The sequence below is a fragment of the Beta vulgaris genome, chromosome 4 (genome assembly GCF_026745355.1).
Source record: "Beta vulgaris subsp. vulgaris cultivar EL10 chromosome 4, EL10.2, whole genome shotgun sequence".
NCBI lineage: Eukaryota > Viridiplantae > Streptophyta > Magnoliopsida > Caryophyllales > Amaranthaceae > Beta > Beta vulgaris.
In genome coordinates this window covers 47,805,113-47,824,111 of record NC_079205.1, presented here as the reverse complement: position 1 = coordinate 47,824,111, position 18,999 = coordinate 47,805,113, and the positions used below count along the sequence as shown (strand labels likewise).

General features: G+C 37.2%; 1 protein-coding gene across 1 annotated transcript; it reads right to left on the bottom strand.

Annotated features, from left to right (window-relative positions):
- Nucleotides 1-1,672: 1,672 nt before the first annotated feature.
- Nucleotides 1,673-10,493, bottom strand: LOC104890930 (prefoldin subunit 4). Its single transcript, XM_010676548.3, has 3 exons — nucleotides 10,344-10,493; nucleotides 10,125-10,235; nucleotides 1,673-2,238 (listed from the first exon to the last, which is right to left on the bottom strand). The coding sequence occupies exons 1-3, from the start codon at nucleotides 10,350-10,352 to the stop codon at nucleotides 1,978-1,980; spliced, it is 381 nt and encodes a 126-aa protein (XP_010674850.1). The 5' UTR covers nucleotides 10,353-10,493; the 3' UTR covers nucleotides 1,673-1,977.
- Between the last annotated feature and the right edge of the window lie 8,506 nt (nucleotides 10,494-18,999).

Genomic DNA, 18,999 nt, shown 5'->3' with positions numbered 1-18,999 from the left:
GAAGAAAACGCAAAGGTTGTCAGTATAATCTTTTATTGGTACCAATCTACCCTGACATTCGTATTAATGTACCAAACTACAATGATCATCTACAATAAAATATGTTAAACTTAAATAAATATTCAATCCTAGACTTGAGAGTTTATAGTCCGACCAAATAATAATTTTAGATAAACCTTAAATTTTAATATCACTTTAATAAAACTGCCAACACTTGTGAAAACCATGCTTGTTGAACTAAGTGCGGAATTCACAATAAGAGCTATGCTCAACATACAATTGAAAGAACCTCAATAACAAACATTGGTTAATGGACATCTACAATTACACACGAAATTTCAATAAGCTAAGCTTTTCTAATAAAAAAAAAAACTTGACGCTAAACTAGCACCACAATTTTTAGGGATTAGAATTGAACCCTCCAAAAACAGATATACATCATCTTGCACAACAAAGAATATATGGTGTTCAGAGTATTCAAGATCTTTGTTTCTTTCATTCTATGAAGTATTAGAACACTCAACCAACAACAACAAAAACAACAACAAAAAAAAAGTCAAAAACCAAAAAATTACCAAAAAATACAACCGGAATTTTTCTTTCCTTTCGGGCTTGCCAAAAAATACAACCGAAATTACCAAAAAATACAAACAGAGTCTCCAAAATTACCCACTCATGGAAACCAGATTAAAGTAAAAAAATTCAACAACCGAAGAAATTGACAAATTCCATCCTAAACCTAGAAAATAAATCTACCACAATCTTGAAGCGTGAAAAAAAAAATCAAAATACCTGACGCCTTTGAGAGATACTGAAAATGCGGAATTTCGAAGTGCGAGTAGAGAGAGAAGCGTCGGGAAAAAGCGACGATTTTGAATTTTGAATTTGTCGACTAAAAATTGCGGGGATGGGAGAAAAATCTACAAGAAGCGGAAGGAAAAATATTGAGAAGAAACATCAACAAATTAGAAAAATTTACTGATCCATAATTACGAATTTCAAGAAATGGCCAAAAAAAATTAACTTATAGACAAGCAAGCCATTTGGTACAAAATAAAAATTAAAATTGCCTAAGCTTATTAGAAATTAACGAAGATTAGAAGATGGTGTGAGATTTTTTTCCTCAGATTTTCGAGAGCTTTCGGCCAATTTAGTTCGATTCCAAAACCCTAACCACGATTTTTGCGAGCCTTCAACAATTTTTTTTGATGTTCCAAAACCCTAAACACGATTTTAGCGAGCCTTCAACAATTTTTTTAATGTTCGAAAACCCTAAAAACCTTGAAATGGACTTTTGTTTTGAGAGAGAAGATGAAGGGGGAGAGAAAGAGTTAAGTGAAGTGAGAGAAAGTTAGAAGCGTAATGAGGAAGGAGAAAGGAGAGTTTTATTTTATTTCTAGTTGCTTCCAATCCCACATGCGCGTGTAAATGTGTAATGTTAAAATTTTCACTCCCTTGCGTTAGACTTGAAATGACCAATAAGCCCCTGTTTGAGTTCGTTAAAAGACTCAAATAGTTGGATGCCTAACCAAGCTCCATGATGTACAATATGTAATCGCAATTCCTTTATGGACAGAACTTTTGTCCTATTCTCCTATTCTGTAGGTGCTTTCTCAATTTCTTGTCCGACAACATAATTAGATCAGAAAAAATGGCAAAAAGGAAAAAGAAAGGCAGAATAAAATGATTTTCTTTGCTCTTAAAAACTAATGAATTCTCAATCTAAAAACGACCTTCCAACAACATGTAATTCACTTATGCGCTGCAAATCAAGAGCTAACCACCAACTGACAATACACCAAATTCTGTAGTTGGAATATCTATATAACAAACACTACTTGGTGAAGAACGGTCAACTCTACAAATTTCAGAAAACATATGCTCTGAATTCTGAAATCATGGGAAGTATGTAAAAGAAGGTCTCCATTGAGATTGCACCTTTAGAAAAATACGCCCTCAGATCAGGTCACTAATCTCTTATTCCTCCTCTAGATTGATGGAATCCCCAAACTTGCCATACAAAATTTTCTTCAATGCATCCATTTGTGAAACTATAGAAACTTTCTCTTCTTCGAGTTTCTCCAAATTTTTGGCAGTCGCTTCTTTCATCTCCTCTAGCCGAGTTTCTACTTCTTCTGTTGGCACGTGAGCAAATACCTCGCCTATTTGAAAGCGTACTACATCCTCATCACTTAATATCAGCTCGTTGCCTGCATCCTCCAAATTCTCACATTTATCCTGAGAAGACAGAAGTAATTAAGGTGAGGTATCTAGCATGTGAAATCATGGAGACTTTAACTTACTGTCAACATGGAAACGAAAGCAGAGATATCAAGTGCAATAAACTGCTCAAATGATCACAATGTCCAAGTTGAGGTTGCTGGTAGGTTTTCCCCTTTGAGCAACAATCATGTTTTGGTTCGCAACCTAGTGAGTCATCACAGATACTCACGTGTACAAAAGTTGACATAACAGAGATGTGAGTGCCACATAACTTCCATTAGGAAATAGAGGTCAAAACCTTCTACACCCGGCACCCTTTGTTTTGGAATGAAATTTGGAATCCCCCCATCCAAAGGCCAATATGATAATATAAAGTCATGAACTTGGAGTCTCACACAATATACACATGGTGAAATCCAAATTAGCACCTGGAACCTTATGCATCATCAAAAATAGCATTTCCATATCTTCCAAACAGAATTGTACCAAGTTGCATTAGGCAAGTATGATTAAATGCTACTTGAAAGTGAACATTCTTCGATATACCTAGAGCAGGTTTGGTTTGAGATTCTCAAAATGTTCCAAAACGAAATCACGAAACTAATTCCGCTACATGTTTGTTACGAGAGGTGAATGATGGTTTTCACTTCCTTGAAATTAACTATATCCACCAAATTGTTACTAGCTCAAGCCTATAGTCTTATATTACCCTCCTCAACCCACACTTATAAGTGTTTCTTTTCTATAGTGGAACCAAACAACTAAAGAAGTAACCACTCCGTTCTATTTGATTTCATTCCCTTTCACAAGTTGAACCAAACATGCACCTACTGTCTTTGGATTATTAAAATGTCACATGCCTTGAAACTTCACCTAGCAGCAGGGGGGGGGGGGGTGGGGGGAGGGTATCTGTCCTTTTTGAAAATCTTTGGCTTTTCGACAATACTGTGTAAAGAAGCAGAAAATGGTTTTAACACCTCACCAGTCATCCCCACACCACCCACCCTCACACAGACCCCACACCTCAGGCCCTAGTCGACAGCAAAAAGAAGGAAACAGAACCAATAATAGATCTAAACAAGCGCAGTGGGAAACTGTGAACTGCAACTTGCATAAAACTTTTGAGTCTATATAACCACACAACATCGTAGTCATCATAAATAAGTCAATACCAAGTTAGCTTGAGAGCTTGGTAAGCACATCTGATGCAGTAATGTTGAGAATACTCAATTCATAGTACGACAGTTAGGAAGCAAAAGTGCAAATCTATAGGTAAGCCATCCTCTTAGATTGAGCAAAATACCCAAAATGTGGTATTCCATCACATTATATGCGCATTGCAGCCTTATAGATATAAATCAACCATCACATTGTCTAGGCAAAACAAGCTGTAATTTTTCATTGCTGGGTTTGTGTGGCCCAAATTCCTCTATGGCCCAAATTATTTTTTGCACATTCAAGGATCAATCTCAAATTTCTTTGCATGAAGGTCGGTTCTCTCACAGATTGGATTTGATCATCCTAAGAAATCTTCTAACTGCACAACTTAATCTAGAAATCTCCAGCAAAATCATGGATATGAAGAGGATAAATCTACATGGCGTTTCATGGGATCAATTCTTTTTGGTGTTAGTGAACCAACTAAAGCACCTATTAGAGTTGAGTTCTATTTTGGGAATCCACAAGGCGCTACACACCAACAAAATCATAGGTTATCCTCCAAGGCTCCGATCCTCAAGTATTTCTTAAAGAGATCGTCTACAGACTACAATATAAGTTATAAAGAGCAAAATTCTCAGTACACAGCATGACAAAGAAGAATCAAGAGAGAGATTAGGGAAAGAGAAATGGAGATAATTTGTGATTAATTGCTCAACCTCTTACAGACCATTCTTACTCTAGATATAGCTACAGCAGCACTAGAAGACAAATAAGAATAACAGCTACTCACTATCATGGTAGAGTACAATAATCAGAGAAAGGAATAAAGGACAAGTGACATCAGCACAGTACATACGGTGACTCACAGAAAAGGACAAACTACTCATTAGATAATCATTAGAGTAAAAGGTAGCTTAATATTTCCCTATATTTCTCTTTACTCCCCCTCAAGCTTGTGGGTGAAACATAGGTGCAACTCCAAGCTTGGATAACAAGTGTTGAAGTTGTTTGACTGGTAGGATCTTGGTCAGAACATCAGCAACTTGCTCCCCTGAATTAACATGCTCAGTGGTGATAGTTCCTGAGTGAATCTTGTCCCCGATGAAGTGCTTGTCAACCTCCACATGCTTAGTACGTTCATGTAGGACTGGATTGGCTGCAATGGATAATGTTGCCTGATTATCACATCTGATGATAGTAGGTGGAAGGTGAGAGAGGCCAAGGTTCTTTAGGAGAGTAGATAACCATGTGACTTCACAACATGTGAGAGTCATGGCTTGCCTCAGCTGTGGATCTAGCAACCACACTTTGTTTCTTAGCTTTCCAGGAAATAGGGGAAATGCCTAGTAGCACACAGAAGCCAGAGGTTGACCTTCTAGAGGTGGGACAGCTATGATTGTGAGCTGGGCTGCTAAAGGTGAGGCCTGAGATGTGGTACTAGCCAAGTACCTAAGTAGCCTCTTGGCTGCTTGCATATGAGATGTATATGGTTGGTGCATATATTGACTGAGTAGCTGAACACTGAAAGAGATATCTGGTCTTGTGATTGTTAAGTAAATAAGCTCGCCTATCAACCTTTGATAGATACTAGGATTAGGTAGCACATCACCCTGGTTGGCAGTAAGTTTCAAATGGCTATCCATAGGCAGCTGTAATGGCTTCACATTGGTTGACATACTTTTTTGGGAGATAAAGAACCCATCTGAGTTTCTATTAATCTCCTGCCCCATAAAATACCTAAGAATGCCCAAGTCTTTCATGTGAAAGCTAATACTGAGCATATCTTTCAAGAGTTGAATGATGTGTTCATTGTTGCCACAAATTAGCAGATCATCTACATAGATTGGGACCAAAGATATGCTGCTGTTATAATGTTTGGTAAACAGACTATAGTCAGCCTTAGATTGCACAAAGCCAAAAGAAATGAGGGTGCATGACAGCTTGGAGAACCACTGTCTAGGTGCTTGTTTCAGTCCATATGAGGAGTTTTTTAACTTGCACACTTTCTTAGCATCAGTTGAGGGTTGATGACCAATTACAATCCTACTTCCCAAGTGTATGTAACCTTGGGGAAGTTTCATATACACATGCTCAAACAAGTCACCATGCAAGAAGGCATTGGTTACATCCATTTGGTATGTAAGCCAATCCTTCATTGCTGCCCAGCCAATAAGGCTCTTACAGTTGTCATCTTTGCCACAAGGGCAAAGGTCTCAAAGTAATCCTCCCCATAATTCTGTTTGCAGCCTAGAATCACTAGCCTAGATTTCAACCTCTCAACAACTCCATTAGGGTGATATTTTGTTTTGTACAGCCATTTGTTGCCTATGGCTGTTTTACCAACAGGCAAATCTACCACTTCCCATGTATCATTCAACTCCAAAGCTTCTAGTTCAACATTCATTGAAGCTACCCAATCAGAATGCTGCACTGGATCCTTGAATGTTTGGGGTTCAGTGTGTGAAATACTGGTCATGAAGCACTAAAATTCATGTGTTACAGTAGCACGGGCTAGGTTGGATATAGGGTGGGTTTTTGTGGGGTCTAGGTTGGGTATTTGAGTGACATAATCTCTTAGTTGAGTTCTGGTAGACCTCCTAGGAGGTGGGGGAGCTTGTATAGGTAAGGTGTGAGCAGTAGGTGAAGCATGTGGGGAGGGTGAGACATAATGTCTTGGGGGGGATGAGGGTGAGACATAATGTCTTGGGGGGGATGAGGGTGAGACATAATGTCTTGGGGGATGAGGGTGGTTCAAAAGTTTCAGAAGTGTCAGGAGGGGGCATGTTGTTTACAACATCATCATTATCACCAAGATATTGAAGAACATATCATCAATGTATGATCTTGTAGTGAGTTGAGGGTTAGGAATTGGGAGAGGCTGCATATAAGAAGTGTTGGAGTTGGGTGTGAAAGGGAAGATATGTTCATGGAATGTCACATCTGGAGAAACAAATTGCAGCATGGTTAATAGGTTCAAAAGTTTGTAACCTTTCTGAGTGGGTGGGTACCCTAGAAACACACAAAGTACACCCCTGTACCCCTAGCTTGGAATTTGTCATGTGTGGTACTAGGACTCTTAGGTGATTGTAGTTGGGAGGTTTGTTGTGTAAACATTCATAGGGGGTTTTGTTTTTCAAAATAGGTGTAGGGAGCCTATTAATAACATGTGCAACACTCATCACACAATCTCCCCAGTACTAGAGAGGCAAGCTTGCCTAAAATCTCATAGCTCTAGCAATCTCCGGTATATGCCTATGCTTTCTTTCTACTCTGGCATTTTGTTGGGGCCTTTTGACACAAGAGGTCTGATGTATCATGCCATGAGTAGCAAAGAATTTTTTGCAAGGTTCATCATCAAATTCTAAGGCATTGTCAGACCTTAGGAACTTGATTTTTTTTTCTGAAAATGAGTTTCAACATATTGCTTAAAAACAACCAAAGTTTCTGGGGATTCGGATTTGTATTCTAGGAGATACACCCAAGTTGATCTACTGAAATCATCAACTATGGTCAGGAAGTACCCGTACTTTCCTCTTGTGCATTCTTTTCTTTATAGGGGCCCAAAATGTCAATGTGAATGAGATCAAAGGGGGAAGATGCATGTGAATCACTAGGTTCAAAGGGAAGTTTGGTAAATTTGGATAAAGAGCAGGTTATGCACAGGGGTGTGTTGGCTTTTATGTGAGGTTTAACACAGTCAAACAGTTGTAACCTAGGCAAGGAAGCATGACCTAGCATGTGATGCCGGTGAGGTTACAGTACCAGTTGAGTGGAAACAACTTGGTGAGGGATTTTTTAGGATACCAAGTTTCTCACAGTTCACTCTGGATAACAGATGGTGTTAACAAGGTAGTATAAGCCTTTTCTAGCATTGACAACTCCTTTGAGATGCTTAGATTCAGCATCAATGATCACACAGAATTTAGGAAAGAATTGCACTTCATAGTGACAATCTCTCAGAAGTTTTTCAACAGACAATAGGCTATGCTAGAAGTTAGGCACACAGAAAACCTTTTGCAATGTCAGGGCTTGTATGACTTGTACATCCCCCATATGTGTGATAACTGCAGTATCACTAGTTGGAAATTTGATGGGAGAAAGATTAGTCACTTGATGAACCTTGATCAGTTTGTCAAGATGTGGAGTCATATGATCTGAAGCTCCAGAATCTGTGATCCACTCTTGTTCATTACCCAGGGCATTGTGGCATATAATCATAGAAGTGGCTATCTAGTTCATCATCAGTCTCAGGCCTTGCTTGATTGATTTGACAAGCCTGGTATCATTTTCATCAACTGCTCCAGTTGCTGTGGGGAGAACACAGCAGCATTAGAGGAGCTGTGAGCTTCATGTGGATCTAGGTCTGCCACCCGGTTTACTTTTGTTCCACTTTGACCAAGGTTGGTTCCCACTAGGTTTGATGTTTGTTTTCCCAAAATTAGGATGGCCTTTAGGAAATCCCACCACATACCAGCACTTGTCACTGTAGTGACCTTTTCCTCCACACTCCTTGCACACCACAGCTTTGTCATAACCTGAGTATCCTTTGCTAAACATGGCAGACACCTCTAACTCATGTTTATGTGTACTCAACAATTGCCTTTGAGATTCTTCTTGTTGGATGATTGAACTTGCAGTTTCAACAGAAGGTAAGGGATACCTCATGAGAAGTTGGCTTCTCATGGGTCCATAGGCTTCATCCAATCCATTTAAAAATTGGAAAAGCTTGGATTCTCCCTTTTGTTTTTCAACAGGGGTTAAAAAAACTTTTACTTCATCTGTCATAGTGACTATGGTAGGCAACATGTTCATAGAGTCCAACTCTTCCCATATCACATTCAAGGCAGTGAAATAATCATATACTAAAGATGAGTTTTGTTTTAGGCTATATAAATCGTTGTTCAGTTTATATTTCCTAGATCCATTACTCAAGGCAAATCTAGTTTCTAGGTGTTTCCACACATCAGCAGTAGTAGTGAAAAACAAAACAGATTTCTTTATGCTAGTACTCAGATTTGCATGAAGCCAAGCAATTAACATATTGTTGCATGAGTCCGGTTGCATCTTCAGTTGATCTTGCAATTGTTCCAGTCACAAAGCCAAGTTTTTTCTTGGATGTGAGGATGATTTCCATCTGCCTACGCCAGGATCTGTAATCCTCTGGTCCTTGTAGTTTTTCTATCTGAATGGATGTGGTTCCATCAGATGGGAGAAGAAATAAAGGGTTTTGCATATCAGCAAACGTGAGTTTTGCCATAGTTAAGAAGATGACAGAAAAGAATAGAGAATGAAGAAGGAACAGAATAAAGAGAAAGGTTAGAACTTTTACTGTTCTTTTTTACAAGAAGGATGCTGATTATTTCAGCTTAAGCAACTTGGCTGAAAATTTAAGATTTTCTTCTTCAGTGATTCAGTGAATGCGTCCACCTCTGATACCATAAAGAGCAAAATTCTCAATACACAACATGAACAAAGAAGAATGAGAGAGATTAGGGAAAGAGAAATGGAGATAATTTGTGATTAATTGCTCAACCTCTTACAGACCATTCTTACTCTAGATATAGCTACAATAGCACTAGAAGACAAATAAGAATAACAGCTACTCACTGTCATGGCAGAGTACAATAATCAGAGAAAGGAATAAAGGACAAGTGACATCAGCACAGTACATATGGTGACTCACATAAAAGGACAAACTAATCATTAGATAATCATTAGAGTAAAAGGTAGCTTAATATTTCCCTATATTTCTCTTTAAGTTACCTCCACTTCGGAGATAATTGTTGGCATCTTTTAGGAGAATGTTGACTCTCTAAGAAATCGAGAGATTGGATCCTTTTGTACACACAACCAGTGTTCCATTCAATTACTTCTTTGTGAGTTTTTACTGAATAGTCAGAGTTGTAATTTCATTACCTAAATTATTTTAAGGTTCTTATATTCTCATGTTTTTAATATACTGGATTGTTGGGTGCTGTTATCCATCGATTTTTGCTTCTTGAGGATTTTCCCGCATTATATTTGTGTGTCCATTCATATTACTTTTCTTGCCGTAATTTTAACTCTTATCTTTTATTTCTCAATCTCTACATGTTTGCTTGCGCTCATGGTCATAACCATAACATTCACCTATCACATTATGTAGTCATATGTTTACCTCGAAGGCTTGGTCTCCGACAAATCGTCCATCGAGTAGATTTAAATCTATAAGTTTTCAAACTAAAACCAGTCTGAGTAAATCATTCTACTTCTATCAAGATTAATTGTTCCCAAAAAGATCTAGCCATCAATTAGAAACTTATGCACCTTTTAATCCATCAGATTCATCCTCGCCTGATCTTAAAGTTGAAATTTGATGACAAAATCAAATGTTCAATTTTCCACATTGTGTTATTACACTTTATAGTGTTAATTACATAACTAAAAGTGACTAATCTTTCAAACCCTAGATCAAAATCCAAGTTCCCTACTTTAATGAGCTCGGCATTGACAGGTGCACCCTCATCTTCTCACACCATCGAATTACATCAATTAACAAACCCACAAAACATCAAGATTATTCCATGAAAATCAAAAACAATCAATCATCATTCAACCAATTATAAACCAGAAAACATTAATCAAATTAAATACCCACCACCCAGTAATATTAATTCCAATTATCAAAAACCTATATACAAAATTAACCCAATAAACTAAAAAAAAAGGGAGAAATTAAAGACTAAGTAAGAGAGAAATACCTTGGCGAATTTAATCTCATCTTCAAGCTCATGAAATCGATTATTAAGTTTACTAAACTTGTTAATATTCTGCTGATCTTCCCAAGTGACTTGGGTCTCTGATCCTGAACCCTGTAAAATGCAAATTATAAGCAAAAATCAGACACGAATTAATCACCCAGAGATAAAGGTGAATAAAAATTAAGAATGAATTTGAAGATATTGAGCAGGTAGATTCACCTGTTGCATGTTTTGATGAAAAGTTGAAAACTTGGAAAACTTTGGAGTGCGCAAGAGTAGGTTGAGATGAAGATGCGTAAAAACTACCAAGAGGAGATTTCAACTTCAAGGCGTGAATTAGTCCGAACCCTGGGTTCGAAAGTTTTAGCCTGCCCATGAATCGTTACCTTTTATTTTTATTTTATTTTTCGATAGAACCTCATTTTGCTATAGTTGAAACACATTTTCATTCTCCTCTTTCTAGCAATTATTTTTTGGAATTTTTTTTAAAAATAAATTAACCTTTTGCGGACTTTTCATTTTAAGTTTACCTTTTGATTATGCTTGATTGAGTTAGTTTGCATGCTGTTTTTTTTTTCTATTGAGTTTTTACTTATTTGTGACTTGTTTAGTAGGTTATTTATGATACATGTTACGATGTGATTGGTTCTTTTTTTTGTGTTTTTTCATATCTTTAATTTTAATTATGATTTTTCCATAAATATTAAAAAGAGATTTTTTCTTCTTCACCTCCCCACAAGCCCTGTGCATCCCCAACACCCACCCCACCCCACCCCCTCCCCTGCCCCTCCATTCCCACCAGCGGCATCCCCCAGCCCACTCCCTCCACCCCTCCCCTCCCTCCCCTCCCTCCCCCTTCTTGTTGTATTTCCACCAGCAGCACCCCGCCCCTCCTCTGTCCCTGTTGTGTTCCTACCAACAGCACCCCAACCCCCCCCCTTCCCTCCCCCAACTACATTCCTACCCCCACCCCTGAAGCCCCTACCTCAACCCACACAAGCTTCCACCTGCCCACTCCCACCCTCACCCCCACCTTCGACCTTCCCCTCTCATCTCCCTTCTTCTTCAGCACAATTCCCCTCCAAATTCGATATAATCTCCGCTTGTCAAATTCTTCGATGATCTGCGTGAATTTCTTCGCGAATCTCCACCAATCGTCGGCCCATTCTGGCTTTTCCGGGCCAATATCTTACCTCGAAACTTCTCTCTAATGGCAATTATGGTGTCGCTGACACGATTTTTTGAATAATGATATCGGGCGATTTCGGGGGTTGTATGGGGGGTGATTTTGAATGTTTGGGTGAGGTTTGATAGTGGAAGGGTGCTTTTGGGTTGATGAAGCGTGGTGCTTAGGTGGTTTTGGTGGTGGCTAAGGGTTTTGGTGGTGATTTCTAGCTAGTGGGTGGCTGGATTATGTTCGGTTGGTTGTGGGCAAGAATAATAATGGGGAAGTAGTGAGAGGGGAGGAAAGGTGGGGTGGCTGGTGCCTGGTCTCGGCGACACTGTGACGGTGAAGGCAGCAAGGGGAATGACGGGCAGAGAAGCGTACATAAGTGTAGTGGTGGTGTGTATGGGGTCGCGAAGAGGAGAGGGAGTGGAGTGAGGGTGAGAGTTCGCGGGGTAGATGGGTTGGTTGTTGGGTGGTTTGGTGTGGTGGTGTCGGCAGCACTTGCCAGAGGGGTGCGGTGGTAGTTAAAAAGGGGGCGTGGTGGCGTGGTGGATGGTGGCGTGTTGGGTGAAGAAAATAAGAAGTAAAAGAATAAAAAGTAAATTAAAATGTAAAATAAAACAAAAAACCTGTTGTTTAGGTTGCAAGTATTTTGACTCATTCGAAAAAAATAGTCCTACAAGCTTAACTCATTCAGGAATAATCAAAAGGTAGACTTAGGGGAAGACCGTTCGAAGGTTGACTTATTTAAAATAATTTTCCCTTTTTTTTTGTGACGACCTATATTAATATTGGTCATTGTTGAGGAGATTTAATCTCTATTATGTAAGGAAAAGGAATAGGGAGTTGTGTCCATCTAAAAAGACCATAATGCTCTATCATTATTTTGTTTTAGAGCAAATTAATCACATTATTTTCAATTTATATTATATATTTCAATTAATGTTAATGTCAAAGTGAGTTGCAAAGAAAATTTGTCATGTGAAAAAAAGAAAATTTAGCACCATTTTGTATATTTAAATTTCAATTATAATTGAAAGAACATACATATGAAATATTCTGTCATTAATCAATGACACACATCTCTACATGTATCACATCAAACAACGACCAAATACTTTCAGCTTAAGTTACAATGTTAAGAATAAGAAAATAATAAAATATGTGTTATAATTCTTATTGTACAATTTTATGTGCTAAATTGGGTTGAATTTAATTACTTAATAAAATATTAGATTTTTTATAAAAAATAAATTTGAACAACGATATTTCAATTAATTACCTAATAATAACTTGACCCAAAAAAAAAGACAACTATTTTTGTATTATAATTTATAGCAAATAACTCATAAATCACATAGTTTCAAGTAAATTATCCATAATCTATAGCAACATATAAAATTATTTGTACAAACACATTTAATAAGAAAATTAAAATTGATGTCGATCTTAACACGAATCACACATTATGTGCACAAATGGCTAGTATATTATAGAAAAACATTGTAATGATAAGATTTAGAGAGAGCGTGAAAGTGAGAAGGAATGAAGCATATGATGGTATAAGACTATAAGTTAGGGTGCATTCTGTTGAAGTAATAATAACTTAATAATAGAGTGTATCCAAACGTTCGTATTAGATGTTTTTTTTTTTTTTGAATTGGTAAGATGAATTGCCTTATTGGATTGAAATCTCACACTGGTCAATCTGACCCATCTTTAGTCTATATGGAAAATAGAGGGGCCACGTAATCCCAATAAAAAAACAATATCTCAACTTAACTAAAAGAATTTATAAGAAAAAGACAAAATCACAAAATCTCAAAACCACAAACAAACTGACTAGTTTAGTGGAAACTACAAACATCAACTTTCAAAAACAACATTATCATCTATAATATATATATATATATGTATATATATATATATATATATATATATACACATATATATATATATATATATATATACATATATATATATACATATATATATATATATTATATATATATATATATATATATATACATATAATCCCTAATTTAATGGCACAACTCCATCTATGTGATTAAAATTTACATACAAGTTTATAATTTTTAATTGAAAAAGAAACATAGAAGACCCTAAAAAATTATCGATTCTTCGTCTTCTCCCTTCCAATAATTGTTACTTACTGTATTTTTATGCATAACTTTATATACTTTCACACGCCTCACATACTTATAAAACTACTATATATTATTAAAAAACAGTAGACAACCATTGTACGTTGTCATATGTCACCCCACCTCATACCCTCATGTGGGCGTTGTTTGCCTCCAACATGACCTTTCCTTACAAAATGATAAAAAAATTTGCGTAAGAGGTCTCCAACCCGTGACTTCTTACTTTGTAATACCATGATTACTTCTAAAGTGTGACTTGTACTTGTGACATGTCAACTACAAATTATACGTCTTTTCCATCTTATTAATTTACACTGTGCATCGCTTGGATCAAACAACAAGTTTCATTTTACGAGTTGCTAGTACGAGATAAGTTTGTTTAAAGTAGCTCTTGCTACTATATATTTTTTTTAATTTTTCCCAATTGACTTTGAGAAGAAACCAAAGAGTAAAGCAAGGTATATTTTATGTTTTCGTCAAAAAATCCAAATCGTCTAAAAAAGAAGTTTGACATGATATTTTTTCCTTGCTAGTGTGACATTTTCTCCTCTTACTTTAGTCTGTCCCTGGTGGACACACTTTTTGGTGGTGGTGTCTGCAAAGTAAGGGGGCCGGTGATATGAATTTTCTGGAGGAGGTGTGGTGCAAAGTAAGATGCATTTAGGAGTAAGGGTTATTGAAGGGAGAGAGAGAGGGAGGGGGGAGGTGTTGGAAATATAGTTTGAATGTCACATTCTAGCTCAGTCCAATTGGTCGTATAAGGCCTGTTAGTTGTGTTTATTAGCTGCAAATGTAGTGCTAATATAGTGAAGTGTACGTAAAAGATATTCTGATGTATTAATCCTAAGTAGCTTACTAGCTTTTTCCTTGTTTTGTCATCTAGTAGTTGTCATAGTACTAGGTATAGCCTAAAATACTCAGTTAGGTTGTAAGAGGCAATCAAATTTGAGATTGCAATATTCTCTAAAATTATAGGCTGAATGCTTTTACCTTTTCCACTCATTTTATTTTACTCTTCATGGTATTAGAGCTTGGACACTTGTAAAGGCATTTCAAGAGGTAATTAGTGAAGTTACAAATATAAAGATCTTATCTTCGATCTTACCTTAGTTCATTCAAAGTGTGATTAATTCTTGAAATTGTCACAATGTCAAAAGAAAAAATTAGCCATGTATAGCATGGGACAACAAGTGAAAATTTGTTCTGCATGTGGCAAGAAAAATCACAGCATGTGGCAAGAAAAATCATACTGATGATGTGTGTTGGAGTGTTGTGGGATATCCTAAATCTCATCGTAAACGCAAAAAGGAGATGAGACATTCTAAAAAGGAAGAAGAAACAAGGAAGAAGGAAGAAGGAAGAAGGAAGAGGTGCTACAAGAAGTACTGGAGGCAGGTGGAACAAGCTGAGGACATATAGTCCAAAACTTACTGCAAATGCTTAAACAGAAGGACAAGATCAGTCCCAAATGCACACCTCTCAACAGATAGCTCAGCTGTTGAAACTGCTACCCACCAGGGACTAACTTCACACTTGGATCAGAAAGTGAAGAAGAACTTGATTCAGGCTTCGGAGGTATGATAACTCGTTGTTCTGCTACTATTAACATGAAAAACAGGGTGACAGACATAGGAGCATATATCTCATGTTGGTGATATACACCTGAAAAATGGCGTGTGATGAAAAATTGTTAACTAGTGGTGTGAAAATGTGTAAAAAAAACCTGACATCAATCTACCAAATGGAAGTGTTGTGCATATATCTCATGTTGGTGATATACACCTGAAGAATGGCTTGATTTTGAAGGATGCATTGGGTGTGCCTGACTTTAAACACAATTTATTATTTATGAACAAACTTGTTTTGCATAACAGGTGTAGTGTGAAGTTTTTTCATGATCTTTGTATGATTCAAGACTCACACACACAAGGAACTAGAGGGGTTGGAAGAGCTAGAATGGATTGTATGATAGAAGTCCCAACTGGGAAGCTGCTAGTAGAAGCTGTGAAAAGAGATGAAGATAAGAAAGTAGAAAAAGAAGGCTTGATTGACAAAGTAGATTCACATGTAAAGAAAGTCAATCTTGTAACTAGCAGTAAGCAAGAAGACTATGCTCTATATCATAATAGACTAGGACATGCACCTCTAAAAAAACTAAGAGTAATTGGTTGTATTTCTGAAAATTTTGATAAATCAAACTATGTGTGTTTAACATGTCCTATGGCTACATTTACAAAGTTTTCTTATGTTACATCTGAATCTATGGCGGCTAGTGAAACATTTGAGTTAACACTTGGACATATAGGGTCCATATAAAGTGTGCACAAGAAATAGGCACATGTATTTCATGACCATAGTTGATGATCATACTAAAGCCACTTGGATGTACTTATTTAAAGTCAAGTCTAAAAGTATATAAACTATCAAACATTTTAGTAACTTCGATGAGAATCAGTTTGGGAATACCATTAAAGTCATCTGGTAGGATAATGCATTGGAGTTTGATGATGGACCTTGCATGGAGTTTTTTTTTTTTTTTTGCAAAAAAGGGTATAATTCATGAAACTAGCTGTGTTGATAAACCCCAACAGAATGGGAGAGTTGAAAGAAAGCACAGAAATGTGCTTGAGATGGCAAGAGCTTTAGACTTCAAGCAGGTCTTCCCTTGAGCTTTTGGGGTAACTGTGTGCTAATGACTGTGTATCTGATCAACAGACTTCCCAATATTGCCATTCAAAATCTGACTCCATGTGAGAAGCTGGTCAAAAGAAAACATTCATATATTCACCTTAAAACCTTTGGGTGCTAGCCTTTGCTAGCAATCCAAGTAGAGACAAAGATAAATTCTTACCTAGAGGTGTACTATGTTTGTTTCTATGATATCCTATTGAGAAGAAGGGATAGAAATTGTTAAATTTGACAAACAATCATGTGTTCATATATAGGGATGTGAAATTTGTGGAAAGTGCATTTCCTTACAACAAACACAACACCACTTCTTATATGAACCATGTGCTTACACCTACATATACTGACTGTGATCTCCCAACTGACACAAATCTTGAAAATGAACCTAAAACACCACAAAACCATCCACACCCTCTAGAACCACATCAAAACCTTCCTACTCCACCTGAGCCTGAACTCGCACATGCTACTCAACATAAAACTTAGCATGTCCTTGCTACAAGAAAGTCCAGTAGAGTGAGCAAACCACCAAGTTGGCTGAAGGATTATCATGTGACCAATGTTAGAAAAGAATCCATGACATCTGAACCATCACACCTCAACTCTATGGGTGAATATGAGGTGTCTAATGCATTCACAACAATTGTGAATCGGGTGATAACAGTCACATACCCAACAAGTTTCAAAGTAGTAGTACAATAAGATAAATGGGTAATAAACACAATGAATGAGGAGCTTAAAGTTCTAGAAAGCAACAATACCTGGACTCTCACTACCTTACCACATGGCAAGAAGGCCATAGGTTGTAAATGGATCTTCAAGACAACATTCAATCCAGATGGGTCTATAGATAGAGAGAAAGCAAGATTGGTTGTTCTAGGCAAAAAATGGAGAAAATGAATTGACTATGAGCAAACATTTTCTCCTGGTATCCAAGCTCACCACTGTGAGAAATCTCCTTGTTGTTACAGCCTTGAAGAAATGGAAGGTGTGTCAAATGGATGTAAAAAATGTCTTTTTACATGGAAATCTTGAAGAAGATGTGTATATGCAAACCTCATCTGGCTATTCTGGCCATGGTATTTTAATCACAAAAGGATATATAGGGGGTGTACTCCACATCAATAGCCGTGCAAGCTTCAAAAATCACTACGTGAATTGAAGCAATAACCTAGGTAGTGGTTTGCAAAGCTCTCCACTGCTTTAAAAGACTATGGATTCATTCAATCTAAAGCAGATTATTCATTGTTCACAAGCACAGACTGGGGACACATTTGTGAGTGTTCTTGATTATGTAGATATCCTACTCTTAGAAGGGATCAATAAAGGTGTTATTAATGATGTGAAACACTTTCTCTCGTACACACTTTCATATGAACCCTGGGGAATATTAGATACTTCTTGGGCGTAGAAGTAGATAGAAATGCAGCAGGGATCTTCATTTCAAAAAAGAAGTATGTGATTGATCTTATGCAATAATTTCAGATGGTGAATGCAAAAAGCCTCAAGCTTCCCATAGACCCTCAGGTGAAGCTCCTAACTGACCTAGGTGAACCCTTGCCTAAACAATGCACACCCTAAGCCAGTTCAAGCACAACCTACCACTATCCATATGCAAGCTGCAAAACGTGTGTTGAGATACTTAAAAAGCTCTCCAGGTCAGGGTGTGATTCTAGATTTAAACTATGCAACTACAGTGATTGGGCTGGATGTCCATTTAGAAGGAAATCCACCACTGGGTTTTGTGTTCTCCTAGACAAGTCACATGTCTCATGAAAAACAAAAAAGCAAAATGTTGTAGCTCGTTCCACTGCTAAAGCTGTATATAGAGCCATGGCTTTAACAACTACTGAAAAAGCTTGAAATCAAGTTCTCTAACCCTATCAGCCACAAATGTGACAATCAAGTAGCACTATCTATTGCTGTCAACCCAATACACCATGAAAAGCCCACACATGTGGAGGTGGACTTTCACTTTGTTAAAGAGAAGGTGAACCAACAAGTCATCAAACCTGAATATGTTTTCCCTCATGAACAACTTGCGGACATCCTAACTGAGAGTCTACCAGTTGCCAAGCATCAACAACTACTATCCCAGATAAGATCTCAGCCTCACACTCAACTCTCATCATGAGGGATACTGTTGAAAATATAGTTTGAACGTCACATTCTAGCCTAGTCCAATTGGTCTTATGAGGCCTATTAGTTATGTTTATTTGATGCCAGTGTAGTGCTAATGTAGTAAGGTGTAAAGGACTATTATGATGTACTTCCTCTGTTTCGTTTTAAATGCAACAAAAAGGTATTATTTGTGAGATATAAAATATTCATTTATTGCATTTAAAATGAAACGGAGGAAGTATATTCCTAGATAGCTTCCTAGCTTTTTCCTTGTTTTGTCATATAGTAATTTTCACAGGTACTAGGTTTAGCTTATATATATTCTCAGCTAGGCTATAAGGGACAATCAACTTTGCGATTGCAATATTCTCTAAAATACTGGGTTGAATTCTTTTACCCTTTTCTTCTCATTTTACTCTTCAGAGGGAATAAGAGTCAATAAAGGATGGAGAGGGGGGGGGGGGGGGGGTTGGAGGGGTATATTGGAAAATCCAATGTAAAGTTAAAGGCGGTGCCTAGTAATTTTGGCGGGGGGATTGAAGGAAACTATACATTCCCCAATAATAATAATTATTATTAGGGAACAAAGATAACAAAGCCTCCATAATGCTCCTAGGTGTATAATTTATATTTGCACATTTTATATTTTGCTCACGTATGACAAATGTGCAAAAGAATATGCTTGGGAACACACATTTCCAGTTATTCTCAACCTTGAGAAGCACCTAAAAAT

Bases quoted from the DNA above. Each gene is read 5' to 3' on its own strand.
- LOC104890930 (XM_010676548.3), bottom strand. The intron at 2,239-10,124 runs GTATTTCTCTCT...CTGTCTTCTCAG, and splicing joins ATGAGATTAAATTCGCCAAG to GATAAATGTGAGAATTTGGA.